This window comes from Balaenoptera acutorostrata, chromosome 10 (assembly GCF_949987535.1).
Source record: "Balaenoptera acutorostrata chromosome 10, mBalAcu1.1, whole genome shotgun sequence".
Classification (NCBI taxonomy): Eukaryota; Metazoa; Chordata; class Mammalia; order Artiodactyla; family Balaenopteridae; genus Balaenoptera; species Balaenoptera acutorostrata.
The window spans coordinates 32,467,606-32,487,207 of NC_080073.1; the positions used below are offsets into that span (position 1 = coordinate 32,467,606).

At 34.9% G+C, this 19,602-nt stretch overlaps 1 protein-coding gene across 2 annotated transcripts in view; it reads right to left on the minus strand.

Annotated features, from left to right (window-relative positions):
* The window catches only part of APPL1 (adaptor protein, phosphotyrosine interacting with PH domain and leucine zipper 1), a 32,435-nt gene that overhangs the window by 4,419 nt on the left and 8,414 nt on the right, over nucleotides 1–19,602 (minus strand). The window contains exons 5-21 of one of the 2 annotated variants that reach the window (XM_057554368.1): nucleotides 18,458–18,545; nucleotides 16,628–16,669; nucleotides 16,012–16,070; nucleotides 13,067–13,213; nucleotides 12,087–12,169; nucleotides 11,191–11,349; nucleotides 10,307–10,495; nucleotides 8,773–8,815; nucleotides 7,515–7,571; nucleotides 4,973–5,064; nucleotides 4,384–4,566; nucleotides 2,808–2,860; nucleotides 2,032–2,206; nucleotides 1,901–1,937; nucleotides 1,109–1,255; nucleotides 473–523; nucleotides 86–175 (exon numbers count right to left, since the gene is read on the minus strand). In XM_057554368.1, the coding sequence (XP_057410351.1) occupies nucleotides 86–175; nucleotides 473–523; nucleotides 1,109–1,255; nucleotides 1,901–1,937; nucleotides 2,032–2,206; nucleotides 2,808–2,860; nucleotides 4,384–4,566; nucleotides 4,973–5,064; nucleotides 7,515–7,571; nucleotides 8,773–8,815; nucleotides 10,307–10,495; nucleotides 11,191–11,349; nucleotides 12,087–12,169; nucleotides 13,067–13,213; nucleotides 16,012–16,070; nucleotides 16,628–16,669; nucleotides 18,458–18,545 (1,695 nt within the window). The remainder of the gene's footprint in view (nucleotides 1–85; nucleotides 176–472; nucleotides 524–1,108; nucleotides 1,256–1,900; nucleotides 1,938–2,031; nucleotides 2,207–2,807; nucleotides 2,861–4,383; nucleotides 4,567–4,972; nucleotides 5,065–7,514; nucleotides 7,572–8,772; nucleotides 8,816–10,306; nucleotides 10,496–11,190; nucleotides 11,350–12,086; nucleotides 12,170–13,066; nucleotides 13,214–16,011; nucleotides 16,071–16,627; nucleotides 16,670–18,457; nucleotides 18,546–19,602) is intronic. The other variant, XM_057554369.1, reaches the window with a different exon arrangement.

Consider the following 19,602-nt stretch of genomic DNA (forward strand, 5'->3'; position numbering starts at 1 on the left):
TATGAAAGTCACAGTGCTGAATTAAGGAAACTCTTCATAAACATCATATCTAGTCAGAGAAGATCTAGACATTAGGACTGCATACCTTTTCAATTTGTTTTTGTTTACTGAGTTCTTTCTGTTGCTTCTCTTTTACTCTCTCTATTTCTTTTTGTTTTTCTGATGCCCTGCGATCCTGAAGACCAGATGAATACAACTAATGAATTAAATATGAAATAACTTTAAATTTTAACTTGTCAATTAATATTACCTTTGTAACCTTTTCAAATTATTATTTGCATTTATGAGAAAGCACACCAAAAATTTACATTCTAACGTTAGCCATTTTTCCAAATTCTAAATGCTATGTAACAGCAATAGCATCTATTGTTAACCTTGCATAGCAAAATCATTTTTATTTACTTGCTAATATGAAAGATCTTATATTACTTTAGTTAACATTCTTGGATAATTAAGTGCCTTGGATTCTTACCAGTTCTGCATGCAAAGCTATCTGTTTTGCCAGTCCAACAGAATCACAAATCTAAAGGGGGAACAAGTAAGAAAAACTCAGGCAGTTCTTACATCAAAGCAATAATTTCAAGTATCCAAATGGCTGATGTAACTAGTTTTATAACTCATTTTAATACACTGCTTCAAACAAAAGCTGATTTAAGAATGTTCCAGCCCCAAAACCAATCCTTTGTGTATTTTCTTCAGAGTCTATGAGCTCCCACTGCTGGCTCTCACCTCTTTCACATACCCCACTTCTTGTTATCTCAAATTCATTACTGAGATGGTAAAGTTGCAAAGAACAAAGCAAACAGCTGCTGCTGCTACTCTTAAGATGAAGACATTTGGAAATGGCTGATTATGGGAATATTTTGCATTCCCAGGATAAGTTAACAAAGCCAGAAGATTGCAACAGCTATCAATGGCCAGGAAGATACAGGTTTGTGGAGTCAGATGGCCCAACCCATCAGCTCAGCTCTCTTCAAAACAAGAGGCTTTGGTCAACCAACTCAGTTGGACTAGGCAAAGTTTGGGAGTTTTTCTCCAGAAATCTTAGTAAGAACTTTGACTATGACACGTATTTCACAACAGAAACACATTTTGAAAAGCCACGTACCTTTTCACCCTCATTGTTTGATTCAAATATATAGCAGACTGATGACAGATTACTTTCACTTCTCCCTCCTGATGTCCGAAGAACAAATCCAAAAAGCCTCTTATTTTCCTGGTGTGTAGCATACAAAACTACACTGGGTAATGGAAACTGCCACAGAAAACATCAGAAGCAAACATGAAATTTTTCAAACCATTAAAACAGCCCTCATATATGACAAACTCACATACTAAGTTATTTAATATCCTAAATAGAACATTAGAGTCAATTGTTTTTCTTAACCTAATGGTAATCCAAGAACAAACAATGTCATATTTGGTTTGGATTGTCAGGAAAATTAAAAGGTTGTTGAACACTGAATTTGTTTTATTAGTCATTAACACATTTTACAAATTCAAATTCAGTAACAAAAATGGTCTATATTATTAAATGAATTAATAGAAGCACATGCCTGCGGCTATTTCAAAACAGATAATTATAAAATAAACTCAATCATGTTGGCCTTTTAATCCCTTAATTTAATTTTTAGTTTCTTTAGTGTATGATATATGCTCCCTAACTGAGGCATAAATATAAATACTAAGTATCACACCAGATTGCATTGATTCTTTAAGTTACATGGAATGTTACAACTTTTTTGGAGAGATAGCTATAGACTCAATTATAACACCCTAAAGACCAATCATAATTCATGCTACCATATCTGAATATACAGAATCAGGATTATTATAAAGATGTAAGATGTGTATATGTACAAAGAGACTTAAAATAAAGCTTTAAACATGCAGAACTCACCATGAGCCTTGTAACTTGTGTCTGTGGATCAATTAACCTATAATAATAATTAAAAATTTGGGAGACAAATTTTAATTAGGCATGTAAACATTTTTTTCCTACAGTTTTTTGAGGGACAGGTTACTACTTACTTTAGACAATCACAAGAGACTAATAAATGTGATTCTGTCATACGAAAGATGTTATGGATGGCCCGGGCAGCTAAGATTTGGCGCATTGTTTCATAAACAACATCTGGATTGTCATCTGACTTCACCTCCATAGAACCAAGGAATCGGACAATAAACAACTGATGAAGAATAGAATCTACAACAAAACAAGGTACATTATGTATTTTTAAATCCCAAATTTCTTTTCCTAAGGAATAAAATACACTGCTTTCTTTAGGTTTTCCAATGAAAAATTCAACATAGCAGAAGCATTTAGAAATAACTCCTAACTACAGTGTTCATCTTATAGAAAAATTAAGATCTCAAACTCAAATAGCAAAAGGTTATGCTCTGGCAATTGGTACTTCTGAATTAAAAAGAATTCCTTTTACTATGCTTACAGCTTTTCTGTAAGTTTGAAATTATATTGAAGTAATAGCTATGGGAAAAAGAAAAAAAAAGTTATGCTCCAAAACCAGAAGAAAACAGCTGTTAGGAAAAGGTCAAAGGATATCTTATGGAATGAGAATTTGACTATGAGGTCAAAAGTATCATAATCTATAATTTTGTGTAAATAATGAAATCTTAAGTTTGATTAAGTTCTGTTGCTTTAAGTGTACTATGAGTGAAAAGAGAAAACTGTGAAGTATAGATACCATTAAAACAGCATACAGCAAAACAAATGTAAACATCAAATTCTTCACACAGTCTACTGCTGTGAGAATTTCTAAAATATAAGAATACTACACTTGTTTTACCTTCAGTTTCAGATCTGGTACCTCCTCCAGATTCTCCAAATGGATTTGTACGCCTGAAAAGTATTTTAAAAAATTATGAACCAGTGGTCAGTTACCATGAGCCACATGGAAGGAATCTCAATCATTGAACCCAGAGTTAAAAACTAAAAGTCACAAAACCTTGTACATACATTTTTAAAAAGCTACAAAATACCCCTTCCTGTTAAGGAACACTACTGATGACCAACTTACTTGTGATGAAGCCCTCTGCCCTCACACTAAGTTAACAGGCTGAACTCAAAGTTGCTATATTTTAGAAGATGTGGACAGATTGCATGTTTAGCCATAGACACACAAAAATCAACATTATAATAAAACATGTTGCAAAAGTTCTTGAATTTAAATAAAGTAGGACAGAGGAATGGCTAATTTAGCGTCAACTTTAGGTACATGAGAAAAATGCCAGGAATTTCCTTGGATTGTAAAAAACCTTTTTTTAGGTCCTCTAAGTACATGTTGCAAGTTAACTATGATAATTTGAACATTTTCTAGTTTTAAACCTGTATTTCTCAAGGCATATGTTAACAGAATGCAAGAAGAAAAAGCTAACGAGAGGTGGAAGCTACCTCCCTCCTTAGTGTGCATGGCTCATGACACACCCACAATGAAGGAAGAAAAGTACAATCCAAAGTAGGTTTTATAGACAAACAGAGAGCTAAGTGGTTCTAAAATAACACTGGCTTTAAGATAACATGAAATTGATCTCCCTAATACATGTCTGACCTATCATATCAAATGCTAAGTATATTTCTGTGATCAAGAGTAAACTATCTTTTCTTGGTCACGGCCATGTATATCCAAATTACTACATTATCGATTTATTAGGTGCCCCACCTACTTAATAAATGATTTGCCTTAAGCCATGTTTCCTTCATCCATAGCCAAAGAAAAATTTCAACTGCTTTGACAAGGATTTCTCATTATATAAACAAAAGTTAATTCATTAATAATTCATAGCATGACAATGTTTTAGTTCCTTCCTGGAGATTTCTTATTCTGACACGAGATAACTTTTTTTTTTTTTTTTTTAGTTGAGGCATGCGGGCTTCTTAGTTACATCATGCGGACTTCTTAGTTGTGGCATGCATGCAGGATCTAGTTCCCCAACCAGGGATCGAAGCCAGGCCCCCTGCATTGGAAGCACAGAGTCCTACCCACTGGACCTCCAGGGAAGTCCCCTAGATAACGTTTTCTAATAAACCTGTAGCACATGTATTACTCTCAAGAATTTTTAAAATATTGTCATGACGTAAAAATAGGACCGTCAACTTTCTTCTGTAATTTTAAGAGTAAATACCTTAGAAGTAGATCTGATAAACAATTCAGAATTGAGTATTAAAACTAAATTATCTTAACTCATTTAACTGTGGCAAAAAACAAAGAAAAGCCTGCATGATTCTTCTTCAACTATCAAAATTCTGTTAGGTAATTAAAGAAAGTAAAACACAGCTGATGCACAAGATATGTGAGAGAGAGCTCTCAACTGTAGAAATTGGCTCATAAGCCTTACAGCCCTACAGACCTGCCTATCACCCACCTGCCTCCCTGGCCAGAGGCTTTTGCCTGGCCAGGCTGATCTTCACACACAGGAGAAATGATGTCAAACTGTATTGGGGTGTCTGGGGCAACGAGAGAATCTAGAGAGAGGGCAGCCAAATTTGTGGACTCAGATGCTATGGATCCTGAACTGCTGGTTCGAGCTGTCAGTGGCCGAGATTGTCTAAGCACAGAAGAAAACAAGAAGGCATTGCATTTAGTTTTCTCTTTTGGAAATTAAACACTTAAACTATGAGAAAAGAAAATACAATTTTATAAGTCGATGAGAACAAATTTTAATAAACACAATCCCAAATCACAGCTACTCTGTCAAAAGACTTTATCAAAAGACTTCTTTCTTTCCAATTACTAAATTCAGAAACATAAATCACTTTAACCTAGAGATAAACACAAGGGAAATTTGGAATCATCATTTATTTAGCACTCTTGCTGGTAAATTTACCGATTTGAAATACGTTTTCTAGAACTATTTCGTACTAATGTAACTAGCACTGCTAAAATCAAAGTGTTTGCTAACACTTGCAATAGCCCATATAGTTCTTTAAATAGCCCACGGTCTGGTAACTCACCCTGCTGGCCGCAGGCTCTCGTGCCTCTGCTGGAAAGACGGGGAGGGAGTGACAGCTTCCAAAGCTGACTGATTTACTCGTGCAGCAATTTCCTATTTTTTTTTTTAAAAAAGGACTAATTAGTAAAGCAAGAAAACCAAAAGTTTAAATATAACTCTGAACTGTCAGAATGTCCTTGAGTTACACTTCAAATGTAAACTGAAGTTACTAAAGTAGTTCCACATTCTCTTGTCTTAGTATTAAGACACATAATTAACTTCACAACATTATAGCTTAAGTTTCCTCTTATTTCCTGTAAATCTAGGGGGGAAATCTGATTTTTTTCTATTAATATACATAATAGGAAATATTTTTTCTTTAAATTTTAACTATCAAATTTTTTTTAGATCAAGGTTTGTATTGCTAGCACCTAGTACAGTGCCTAGCACATGGGCACTCAAATTTGCTAAATAAAGAAATTTAAGAGGAGTAGGAAATAGTCACAAAATATTAAAGTATTTTATAACTATGATGCTGAAGTTTTCATGATTTTCCAGAATGTATTTATGCTCAGAAATATCTGTGTATTTATTAATAAAGTTATCATGGATATTTTCAGGCCAAATTTGAAAAAAAGCTTTCCATAAGAAATATTTTAAAACTTATTAAAATATTAAACTTATTAAGTAATTTAAAGCTTATTATTTAAAACACGAGCTAAATAAAATAGCACGTACATTAGAAAAAATAATCACAAAACATTTTTGCACTTCTGTGTCTTAGCAAAAGTATGAAGACAATACCACAAATTGATCAAAATTTCTTCTCTCATTAATATAAATAAAATAATTCTGGATAATCTGGAAAATATTAAAACTCTGACTTCTGATAATTGGCAGGAAAGTCAATAAGCCTGACTTATTCAAATCCAAACACTATATTCCCTTTGTATTCCCTAGGTATTAACAAGTCATCTAATTTGCATTTTAATTTTTTGTTGTTCCCAAGTGACATAACAGAAAGAAAAAGCAAGATTGGCAGGATATCAAGTTACTAAAAGCAGAAGACTTCTCTACAGTTAGCACTGATATTCTTAGATTAAACTCATTAGATCATTATAAAACTAACAGAAATTACTAGTATTTTTCAGGTCATGAGATTTTGCTTCTTTAGTTCAAAACTTTTTTCCTAGGCATCCAAATCATATGTGTCTTGGATGGCACCTCAAAACCATTATGGTAAAAACAGAACTCCTCTTTTCCAAATTGTTCTTCCCTTCATTTGGGCTTAAAACCTGGAAGTCATCTTTGTCTCCTTCATCCTTTATATTGGTCATTTTCTTCATCCTTTACATCGGTCAGTTACTAACTAGTCCAGTCAATTTCTTTTTACCTGTTTCTATGATTCATTCTTCTCTCTTCCCTCAGGTTACCACCATGTTCAGACCCTCAATTCGTGCCTAAACTATAATGGCCTCCTACATGTCCCTCAACAGTCCTGTCTAATTAACCACTACACCAACAACAGTTTAAGACTTAGAAGGGTAGGGCTTCCTAGAGAAATTAGCCTCGATCTGCCTCAACTGAAACCATAACCCCCAGCCCCAGCCTCTCATCAGCCCCAAACAGCCCTGGGAGGCAGCCGGGTTCACAGCCTAGCTGGGCCTACCAAGACTGGCAGAGGTCAGATGGCTCCTCTCTTAAACCAAGTCTCTTCCCAACTACACTGCAGTTAGGATTCACTGGTCCTTCCAGAGTTCTCTGCACCCCGGGTTTTGCCTGCATGTTTGGACTGCATCTACAACTCTGTCTACACTGCTGAGTTCATCTGATTTGATACCCACTACTCAAAGCATAACTGGCAAAACTTGAGAGTTCAGGTTGCCTCACCCCAGACCTACTGAAACGTAATATGCATTTTAACAAGGTCCCCTGGTGATTTGTATGCACATTTCAGTTTTCTATTATTCTCCAACAAGACTTTTCAATTCTAATTATACAACTAATTTCACAAACACAACATTTCTGCATTTGTGCTTTTGTTTTTATTCTCTTATCTACAGTGTCTTCTCTTTTCCTCAAAATCTGGACAAATCCTACCTAGCTCAGGTTTCTGCCATCTCCACAGAGTTTTCTCTAAAACTAAAATCCATACTGATCTTAATATTCTGAAATCTTAAGCTTTCAGTTATCACCATACACTGTCAATTTATATGAAATGTTACTTAAAGTTTTAGTTTTCTCTTCCCACATACATAAGCTCTTGGAGGGCAGAGGCCATGGCCTGTTTTTCTTCTATATCCCCTTTCTCCATGGTGCTCAACACGGTGCTAAACACAAGGTTGATGTCTACTTACATTTGTTGGTTGACTGATTTCAGTACGTTCTGAAATAATTTACTGTTCTAGGAAGACCAGATACTCATTCTATTCATGATATATGAAAGTAGCCCATTCATGGGCAAATTAAAAGATTACAGAACTTGAGAAAATACAATAAAAGCCATATAAGCCACAGAATTATTCAATTTTGCCAGATCTGGATACATAAAATAAAAATATTACCTCTGGGTTTTCAGTTAAATATATCTGTTTAGATATGTTATTTATTGTACAGATCCACTGCAAGAGGAAAAAATAGAAAAATACGATTAATATTTTTTTCTACAATGCTTCCCTTCTAAAAGAGAATGTTTAATATTTAACTGACATAGAAGTTTCACTAGAAGAAATAACATACAATCTTTCTTATGAGATAAATACCTTCCTATATACAAAAGCATATATATGTACAACATATGAAGGTATAACAGAACACTGAACAGATTTGTTATTTTTAAATCCCAAATTTATTTCATACAAGGAAATAAAAAATACAGCTATCATGTTAAACTGTAATTTAATAGTCTATATTTATCTTTTTATATCACACCCCCCTCTAATCCCCACCAAATAAGACAGTCTGGACTCAGATATCATGATTAATACCAATGTAAAAAAAGTTAAGAGCTAAATATATTCCTTGTGAACGTATTTTACATACTTCCCTTTCAGGTTTATAAATAACACAGAAAACACTCTCTGCCCCACATCCTCTGCTTCACTCTCAAGTATTCCAGTGCCTGAGGAGCCTCACAAAGCTAACCTAATATTCTGCTTGGTAAACCCTGCAAAGAACAGACATATGTCTGTATTCCTCAGAGACCAGAAGTAGGTTTTAATACCTACTCTTTTCCATAAGAAGTAAATAAAAGTTGGTCTCTACATAATTTCTAACCTTGTCTTTTACCAACACAATTATATAATAACAACTTACCTTCCATATTTGGTGAACGACAAGTAAAAATGGAGCCAAAAACAAAAGACTCACAAGGAAGAACAAACACTCCCAAATTTTTGTTTTTCTGTCTTTCATTTCCCCAAGGTTTTAAGCTTTAGTTGCTTCCTGCCATACTACATCTGCCACTATGTTCTTAATGCAGCAAATACTGTCTCAGAGAGTTGGTAAGAGAAGGGAATAGATTAAACTCGCCTCATGATACTAACAGCCTGCCAGAAAGCAGCAGTCACAAGGTCATTTCTGAATTTGAGCTTTTAAAAAGACAGCAAGAGATGGGATCTCTAAGGTCTCTCCTTATAGGTCCAGTTGTAAAATTCCATGTGAAACTTAAGAATGTTGCTTGAGAACAGTAGACTTTTATGAAAAAAAGATTTGTAATTAACTAGGATTTTCCAAATTTCTATAATGAACACATCAATATGTTTTGTCATCAGAAAAATATCTTAAGATGATGCTGAAGAAATTAAGTAGATAAAATTTTACCTCTTCATGGTCTTTTTTACTCTCTGCTTGCAAAATTGAAGACCTGAAAAAATAGAGAAAAAGTTTGACAGTCAACTTTTTTCTAAAGTACTTTTAACATGAGCGAGAAATTTTTATCTTTAAAGATACACATCAGTATGAAACAAACAAACAGAAAACACATAACCAACCAGTATCTTAAGGAAAGGAGACTACCAGAGGTATCAGGACTCAGATTTTAACAACTCTTGACTTTGTCTATCTATGCCAAGATGTAACAAAAAAGAAATGTGCTGGTTTTCAGAAGGCAGCCTATAACAAAGGTACATTGACACTAAGACAATGCATTTCAACTTTCTGACACTTAATATATATATTTCAAATATAAATCAGTGGTCGTAATAGAAAATACTAATTTTACTTCATTATTTATTATTTTTCCTTGAATATAGTTAAGTAAAACTTTTCAATATATTAATCACTAACATAGGGATATGTAGCTTTTCTATAGATGTTAATATTTTAAGAGTTAGAAAAAAATTTTTTACACTAATTTTGAATCACACCAGGAATGTGAAATGGGAAATCATGTTATTAAGCATTAGCAAAAAACTGGAAATACAAAAATGTAAATACATTCAGTAACGTTAACAATTTGGTAATTTTCACAAATGAACAAAGGGACTCCCAACATCCAGTGTGATAAATGACACAGTAATTGACATTCATTGTATGTTTATAGAAGGAATATGAAATAAACATTCAGTATTTCCTCAACTATTTTAAAAATGTACTTAGAATAAAAAATAAAAACTGTAAGGCAATGACCAAAAAGTTAATTGTTGCTTCTGGTTAATGAGATTATAGCTTTTTTTCATACTCCTTTTTGTATTTTTCTGTGCTTCTCAAAAATTTGTTTTAAGAGCTGCTCTATGGGATTCTTGTTTAATGCAAAGGTAATAGAAGTTTAAAAAATGGCACATAAACATTAATGGCCTAAATAATTAATTTGATCAGAAATATTTGATTAACATTTAAAAATATTATTATTAGCACCTACTACATGCTAGGCACATTACATATGTTAGATTTCTATTCTACATAACAATTCACAAAATAGAAATGAAGGACCCCCCCCCACCTCCATTTTACATGTAGAAAAATGAAGCTCAGAGAGGTCAGGTAACTTGTCTAACACTACAAAGTAGGTAGTGGATCCAGAATTTGAACTTTCTGACCCCAAGGTTGGAGCTCTTTCCACTAACTTGTGCTGCCTTCCCCATACCATGCTGGATTTTCAGTGACCAGTCTCTTAACATGAAATCCCAGGTCTTTACCACATAAACTTGCTTTGACAACCTCAAAATATTAAGACATCATTTATTTAAGTCAAAAAGGAAAATTCAACTAATTTCTACAAGATTAAAAAGAAAATTATCTTAATACATAATAATTCTAAAATATGTATACAATGTCCAAGTGAAAAGGAATTATCCTACATTTCAGTATTTAAAATATGACAGATTTTTTTTTAATAGTAGGGAAAAATACTAACTTTTTGCCATCAAAAGAAGTGATCTGAAAACAGTATCGCCTGTCTTCACAGTCCACAGCCATTACTGAACAGTTGTCTATGTCCATGGCCAGGCCTCCTGCTACATCCCCACGGGCCTGACTCATTAGGTTTCCACCCTGTGTGAAGTAAAACTGTCTGTCCCAGGTAGATGACACCAAGCCTGTTTTACTAAATGAAGAAAGTACATTCACTCTTTAATAACAACACACCTAAAATCCCATCATCAGCCAGACACAAGATAAAGATAAAGCACATCACAAAGAACCACCTTACAAAAAGGCACCAAGGTGCCTAGAAAATATAAACATCAGGTTTTCAGTCTCTCAAATAAAGTCACATAAACTGACCCACTTGTGTGATTGTGCATGTATATATTTCCAAAACAAGGCTGGAAATGATCAAATTACAGCTGTTATAATGCTCCATAAAATACAGTCCAACTGTATTTCAAGGGAATAAATTCAAAACAAAAGAATTTATTTTACTGCTAGGGTTAACTTGCTTTATCCTATCTTCAGGTAAAAACTACAATTTGACTTGATGGTGTAATTACATATATTTTAAAGTACGATAATGATATTTAAACGCATTCACATGTCATGCTAGATTTATTTAAACTCAAATTGGTTTCACTTTTTAAAATAATTCTAAATCATTTGATAAATATCTAAATAGAATTTTACTTTTGAAAATTATTCATATACCTCATCTGTCAAAAAATTGGCATAAATACTAATAGTGGTATTAGTAAAAAGATTCAACATTTAGTAAAATCAAAACAGTTTGGAGATATCATTTATTATATTCACTTGCTATTACCTTAATTGATACACAATATATGAAAATAACAATAGTTTTCTTACTTCCTAGCATTAAGGTATCCAGCCTTTCGGGTTAAGTTTCGATTAACAGGAAATTTTGTGGGATCTGGGTCAGGCACATACAAGGGGTCACTGGCTACTTCCAAATCCTCTATTGTTTGCTGCATGGTCTCTACATCACTGTCCATTTCCCTGCGAACACTAACAGAGGGAACAGATTATTTACTACCAACTACAACAGACAAAGAACTCCTTACCAATTTTATTTATCTGTATATTTGTTCTGTATATATTTTCCTAAAGAGAACAGCAGTGGCATGGGTGGTTAAAGTGGCGTGTTATAAAGCAGCTTTACGTTTTATTTGAAACTTAGATATTTGGGAACAATACCAAATTCCAAAACTAATGAAGCCACACTGAATGACTCATACTTTGGAGGAATTTTCCAACTGCTCTGTCCTGTGCCTTTAAAACAATAATCATTTTCATCTCCCTCCATATCGCAGATTAACCACATCACTGCTCAGACTCTGAACCTGATTAGAACTACTTTCTCTGTCTCTTTAATCTCTCATGGCTTGCAAAGCAAGATTTATTTAGTACTCTCCCATCCATCCCCTACAATTCAGATAACTGTGAAGATAATTCACTTATGGATAATTACTATTATGTGTCTGTTGTATTCAGACATAAAACCTAGTCTACAATCAATAAAATACCATCAGATTTGACACTGTTATGAAATTCAGAGTTCAAATTCTGTGGAAAAGATGGTGAGAAAACCAAGAAGCGTCCACGAGCCACTAGAGAAACACACTCACGGCAGGGAAAATAGCCCCTCAGAAATTAAGTGGTAAATATTTTTAGATTATGGTATTTAGCTGCTAACTTATCATTCTCATAACTTCATTTTCAATTTTAAGGAAGAAAATACTTACTTCTGTACACTTGTTCCAATATTAGTTAAGAATTCTTCCAGTTGGTCATTGAGATTTTCAGAACCCATCTTAAAGAAACTTATCTGGGGCAAGAGGGTGTGGGAATGGGAGGTTGAACAACAGAAACACATACACACAAAATACTTAGAGTGAATCATATAAACAATCACCAAGATACATAGTTAAGTAAAAAACAAAGGATTATTTCCATTTGTGTAAAAATAGGTTGTAGTTTACAATGATTTCTACTGGGCATAGAGCCACTGAAGAAACTACACTTAAATTTCACTGTGCATCATCTTATATATTAACACATGCATATAGTTAAGCAAGGTTTTAAAATTGGAAAATATATTTTAAAACATTTCAAGTAAGTCATATGGATAAACTATTTCATGTTTACTACAAAGATAAGTTTTATATCTGAGGAATAATAAGTACTCATATTCAAAGGAATATTCAAATTTCTTTAAACTCTTGCTTTTAGGGGACTGCTATTTCATCTTATGTTACCCAAATTTAATTTTCTAGCCTCCTTCCTGATGTACAACTCTTGGAATACTTTGGAGTTCATCCATTAATTTTAACTCAGAAAGTATGCCAGGAACATGAGACAAGCTCAAACATGTCCATTCTCTTTCAGATCTATTATGAAGCAAGAGCGAGTGGAAGCTTGAGCAATAGGAGTAGCTTTGGAATTCATTTATCTTTCTGTTCCCTGTCCCCAACTGTGATGGGCAAGGTCTAAATACAAGGTAAGTGGTTTCATTTACCCTAAAATATTTGAAATCTTCATTTGCTAGGAAAACCCTTCTAACTTCCTTAAAATAGCACTCTGACATTTTAAAAAATGCTTTAAAATCACAGACACAAATGAGTATCTGACCTTAGTTTGTCATATCCTTACATTTAACATAAAAATCAAACTTAATATAAAGTTCTTAAGACAGTTATAATCCAAAACATAGTACAATATTCACCTGAGCTTGCATGTACCCAAGTAGAGGTTCTAACAATGCTATTTTCTTTTTGTATTGAAGAGTATTTAATGCACAAAAATAATGCATCATGGTCTGGTGTTGTTTTTTTCTGGAAGTGTAGACATCTTCTGTTACTTCATACTTCACCTTTGAGTGAAAGATTAAAAATACTATTATTTATTTAATTTTGAATTATCTTTAGTAGTGGCTGAGGGGAAGAGACTACCCAAGGAAAAAGGTGCATCACCAACAATTGTACATAGCTTTCTTATTTTCTGAGACAGAAATCCTGCAGAATATTGGCTAAGATAGTTTTCCTGTTTTACTACCAACCACTTTATTTTTTAAAATGCACATTAAAAGCAGCATCCTACACATAGCTATGAATGGTATAGTAACTGAACTAATAAGCATGGCAGATAAGGTCTACCACATGGAGGAAAAGCAGACAACAGTCTGGTATTAGCTTAGTCATTAATCTTTGACCTTTTTCAGTTCACAGCATACCACTTGCCTCCTAGTTCTCTGGTTCTCTCCCTACTGCTCCCCTTTTCTTGTACTTGTTTTCCTTCACCCACACTTAAACTATGTCCCTTGAGTTCTTGTGTTCAGACAACAAATATTTATTGAGCACCTGTTACGTAACATACACTGTCTCTTCTCTTTTCCTGCTTCCCATAGAATACCAAAGCAAGTACCAAGAATATTCTAATACACCAATGACTCCCAAAGTTTTATCTCCTGCCCCTCGCTCTCCCAGTTGTCAGAGGAAGCAGTTCTCCAGATGGGTCCTTTATGCGTGAATGTGTGCGTGTATGTGTGAATGTGCTGGAAATGTACAAAACTGAAGACAGTATCCTCCTCACAAAACCTGCTCCTCTACTTTGTTTCTTAGCTCTCTTAACTTTTCCTAGATCCATCCCATCAACCAAGAATTTTGGGACTCATTTTTTATTCCTCCTCCTACCATAAGTCTTGTCAATTCTACTTGTGAAGTATCTTCCAAAAGTATTCCCTCCTCTCCACTTTCAATAACAACCTTAGCTGAGACTCTCCTAATATCTTTGCCAACTATTCCAATACCTTTTCATTGGATTCCCTCTAGTCTTGTCCCCTTCATATTTCCACTAATATTTTCATTTTGTTATCACAATTGCATGGTGTCACTCATTTACTTAAAATCCTTTGGTGGCTGCCCACTCCCGCTAACATACATTTTAGTCATTAACATAGTAACCTGGCCCCAAACTACCTCTTTCTTGTCGTTTGGCCATACCTCCCCCAAATACATCCTATGCTCCAGACACACTGAAATGATTATGATTATCTTTCCATTATCATAATTATTGCTAGAAATAATAATAAAATCTATAAGCCAGGTACTCGGCATGCATTCTCCTTCCTCTTCACAACTACTGAGTTTTTTTGATAGAGAAATTAAGTAACCAGTGTAACCAAACCAAACCAGCTTATTTGACCTCAGGAAAATAAGCGGCACAGCTGATATTAGTTCCCAACCAGTCTGATTCCAGAGCCAGTGCTCTTAACCTTTACACTCTCCAGACTCTTCCATGTGCTTCTGCAAAGGCCGTTTTTCTTCCAGAAATGCCCTCTCCCCCAATCCCAAACCACTGACATCTGCTCAGCTTCAATGCAAATGGCACCTCCTTAAAGTGTAACCTTTCCCAACTTACCAATCAAAGATATACTGTCCTCTCTCTGCTCTCCCAGCATTTTGTTAAGACTTCTTTACTGCACTTAACTCAGTGTTAATTCATGTGTTCTCTTCATCCTTGTATTCTGGCAGCTGCTCTAGTCGCGTGCCTTCATACAGGAAGCCTTTGATAGATGTGGATTATCCACTCCTTGAGGGCAGAGGTGGAGCCTATTCACATTGTTCCCCCATAGTACCCAACTTATAGTAGGTGCTCAATAAATTTTTCAAATAAATTGAATTAGTGGAAGAATGTTTTTAAAAATACCTGGAACAGCCAGAGGCAATGTAAAATAAAACAAAATTCATACTTAGAGCCTTTAACTGCTTCTTTATGGCAAAGTAACAAAGTAATATAGATCTAAAAATGTATGTATTTTATAAATATTTGCACCATCAAGTAATCAGTGAAAGCAGATCTTTGTACTGAATTTGTGAGAGAAACATTCCCTTTTTGTGTCACAGTGGCTGTTGCACAGTAATCATACCCAACTGTGGACTCCCACAAGTGGTCACTGTGTCCCTACCAGCAGCTGCAGCCAAGGCTGCAGACGCCAATTCCTGGGCACAGAGACCACCTCACTCACAAACATCTAGTGGAGGCCTACTCTGATCAAGCCTTGGACTAGGCACTGAGAGAGAAATGATCTTAAGAAGCATCTAGATGAACTTGTTAATACTCTGTTCTTTGTTCTTTACTCAAATGCATTTCTCCTCAAATGTAGTATATTTCTGAATTTCACTCCTTGAAGAAGCATTAAAAAAAAAAAAAAATATATATATATATATATATATATATACACCCTGTAAATGAGGAGGTCCTCAAAACAGAATTTCATTCAATTGTGTATGTAACTATTCAACTTTTTAACCACTGTATATCACAACACACTTTTGAATACATATACAAAACAAATGCAATGTTATCAAAATACAAAGCAAAAGGAGGCAATGTTACACCTGGGCATCAGTTACATTTTTGGAATAGTTATGTTTACTTATAAAACTCTATCAACAGAAAAATATTTTGTTTAAAAAGACAATTATTAATTGTCTGATAATTAACAATTAACAGAAAGGCTTTGAAATAACTGGAAGGAAAGAATAAACTAAGGGCAATACAGCAAAGCATACAAAGCAACTGCTGGCTACCATTTTTAAACTGGAAAAACTAGACCACCTAATGAAACAGTTGTTAATTGTGATACTGAAGGAGTAATATGTATCACACCTTGTCATTTTCTCTTTTTTTTGACAATCTGCTGTATCTGTTAATTGCAGCATCATGATCTGGAAAACAGAAATGACTATTAACAAAAATACAACAGTACTTTGCAAAACTTATAAGTGCTTTAACGGTTTTCACATGTGCATCTTTCAACAAATGTACTAAAGCAAAATAAGAATTCCCTACTATGTGATCACTCCACCCAAATGTTCCCCACAGACAAATTTCCCCCTAAAGTATGTTTCTGTTTATTAAATTGGTAAAAACATTTAATTCCAAGGAAACAGTAGTCCACTAAAAGTTTTTTAAAGTATTTTTTAGTACAGAAATAGCAAATGCTCATAAAGAAAATATGGAATAAACAGGAAAACAAGGAAGGGAAAATATACCACCTTCTTAGGTATTATGAAGATAACAAACCACAAGATTTAACTTCCTTTAAAATCTTTCTTCTAGCATAAATAGTGCAACCTAAATAACAACGATTTAAATAATATTCACTTAAACTTTTAATTAGGTTCATTTTTTTCAATTATTTCATAAAATCTGGCCACAAATTTGTGTTGATAAAGAAATGCATCATTACAAGAAATAAATGTACAAAGTATTCAGAGCTTACCATTACTAGCAATCTGAAACACTTCCTTTAATGTCAATATTTCTGGAAAAGTTCAAGAATAATTTCAGTTTAGCATATTTATGAACTATCTTAAATTTTGTTTAGAAAACAATAACTGCCATTTAAGCTACTATTAAAACTCCAAATATTTCAAAGTTCAATATTCAAAGTGAAAAAGTTACTGTGTTTCAACTAGCCTAACATTTACTATGATTAACAACAGTTACACCACCAGAAATTGTACTTGCCACAAATTGTAATATGACCCAAAAACAAAATTTTAAAACCACTGCAGGGCTTCCCTGGGGGTGCAGTGGTTAAGAATCTGCCTGCCAATGCAGGGGACACGGGTTCGAGCACTGGTCTGGGAAGATCCCACATGCCACGGAGCAACTAAGCCCGTGGGCCACAACTACTGAGCCTGCGCTCTACAGCCCGCGAGCCACAGCTACTGAGCCCATGCACTACAACTACTGAAGCCCACGCGCCTAGAGCCCGTGCTCTGCAACAAGAGAAGCCTGCGCACCGCAACCAAGAGTAGCCCCCCGCTCACCGCAACTAGAGAAAGCCTGCGCACAGCAACGAAGACCCAATGCAGTCATAAAATAAGTAAATTAAAAAAAAAAACAACACTGCAAATTCTAAGATATACAAATGTTCTGATTTAGTACCAGAATCCAACTTATTGATTTTTTGATACTGACTCTAATAAGTTCAAACACTGAATGATAAAAGAAACATTTTATTGACAAGATTATAATATTCAGTCGCCTTAGATTGAGAAAAGAGGTCTTGTTTCTTGACCTTGGAAAAGATTATTCTTGAAGATTACCAAGACAAATATTAATTCTATCTCTAAAATACATTTGTCTTTATTCCATGTATAATTTAAATACTTTATCATCCACTGATACATTAGTACAATGTTTTTACTCTATCTACATACTTTGTAAATAAGTCTGTATGACTGTCTGAGATTGTAAATTGTAAGAAAGCAGAGCCAAGTCTATAAACGCCCTCATTTTATCACGTAATAATCCTAAATGGGGAAAAAAAGAAAGCTACCACGAGCTACTGAGACATGGGTTGTTAGATGGACCAGCCCCTACCTCCCACCACTCCAGCCCACCAACACGCCTCATCTCCTGTGCCACTGTCCCAGTTCAGGACCTGGTCACACCTCACTGGACTCTCACAACTTCCTAGTCCATTCTCCTAGCATCAAATCCATCCTCCAAAAACAAAGGTATACTTCTTAAAGACCTCCATTGTCTTCTCTTTGCTTATAAACTCAAGTCCAACATCTTTAGCGTGATCTAGTCCCAACTAATCTATTTCTAGAGCTGTCTCCCGCCATCCCCCAACACATCCAACACTGCAGCCACACTCAATTTCTCAAAACAACACATGCATTTCTACCCGTAACTCTGTGCTTTCTGGTCCCTCCAGCAGAACAGTGACTCTCTCCTCCTGGCAAATTCTTCTCCCTTGCTCAGTGCTCATGGCACATCCGTGAGGGAGCCTTTCTGACACCCTCCTCTGAGGCCCCACAGCACCTTGCTCATCCCTAATTATAAGAGTACCAGAATTATCCGTTTACCCATCTCCTTCTCTGGGCCTTCTCAAGGGATGTGACATCTTATTCATATCAGTACTCCTCAGTATCTAGCTTAACATCTAGCAGGAGCTCCTGTAAATGTTTAGCAACTAATTAAAGTAAAAGTGACACTTGCTACAGTCAGAAATGGTTAAGGTATAGAGTATTACACATTTTACAAGCAGTGATCTTCCAACAGCTAATGAAAGTAAACATAAGCTTGACTTCAATACCTTTCAGATCTCTTTCTTTAAACTGGGTAATGGGAAACATCATGGCATCAGCAAGCTGCGTTGAAAGTACCGCATGACAAGAGCTAAGCTGGTAAAAGAAAGACCAAAAAGGCCAAATAACTACAAAGAGACAATCAACCAGCATTATGGAAACTGAACAAAACCTAGTAAAAAGGTGTTGATATAGGGATTCCCTGGCGGTCCAGCGGTTAAGACTCCGTGCTTCCACGGCAGGGGGCACAGGTTCAATCCCTGGTTGGGGAACTAAGACCCTGCATGCCAAGTGGTGCGGCCGGAAAGTTAAAAAAGGTAGTGATACATTTACATAAGGGAACCCTAAAATTATGTGATGTTATCACATAATTAGGTGACAGTCAAAAAAATTCCATTTAAAACTTTCAGAAGAAAACATGTGATAACCTTAAATTTAGCAATGGTTTCTAAGATATGACACCAAAAGCACAAGCAACCAAAGAAAATATAAACTGGACTTCATCAGAATTGAAAACTTTTGTGCATCAAAGGATACTATCAAGAAAATAAAGACAACCCACAGAATGGGAGAAAATATTTACCAATCACATATCTGATAAGGGACTTGTATTCTTTAGAATAAAGAACTCTTAAGCTCAGTACTAAAAGACAACCCAATTAAAAAATGGGCATGGAATTCCCTGGTGGTCCAGTGATTAGGACCCCTTGCTCTCACTGCCGAGGGCCTGGGTTCAATCCCTGGTCAGGGAACTGGGATCCCACAAGCCGTGAGGCGCGGCCAAAAAATGTAAAATAAAATAAACATGAAAAAATAAACATAATTTTTTTTTAAATGGGCAAAGGTCTGAATAGATACTTTTTCAAATATATACAAATGGTCAATAAGCATAGGAAAAAATGCTCAACATCATTAGCCTTCAGGAAAATGCATATCAAAACTACAATGAGATTCCACTTCATACCCACTTAGATGGCTATAGTAAAAAAAATTAATGAAAATAACAAGTGTTGATAAGGATGTAGAGAAATTGGAACACTCCTATATTACTGGCAGAAATGTAAAATTGTGCAAGAGCTGTGGAAAACAGTTTGGCAGTTTCTCAAAAAGCTAAACATAAAATTATTATATGATCCAGCAATTCCCCCTCCTG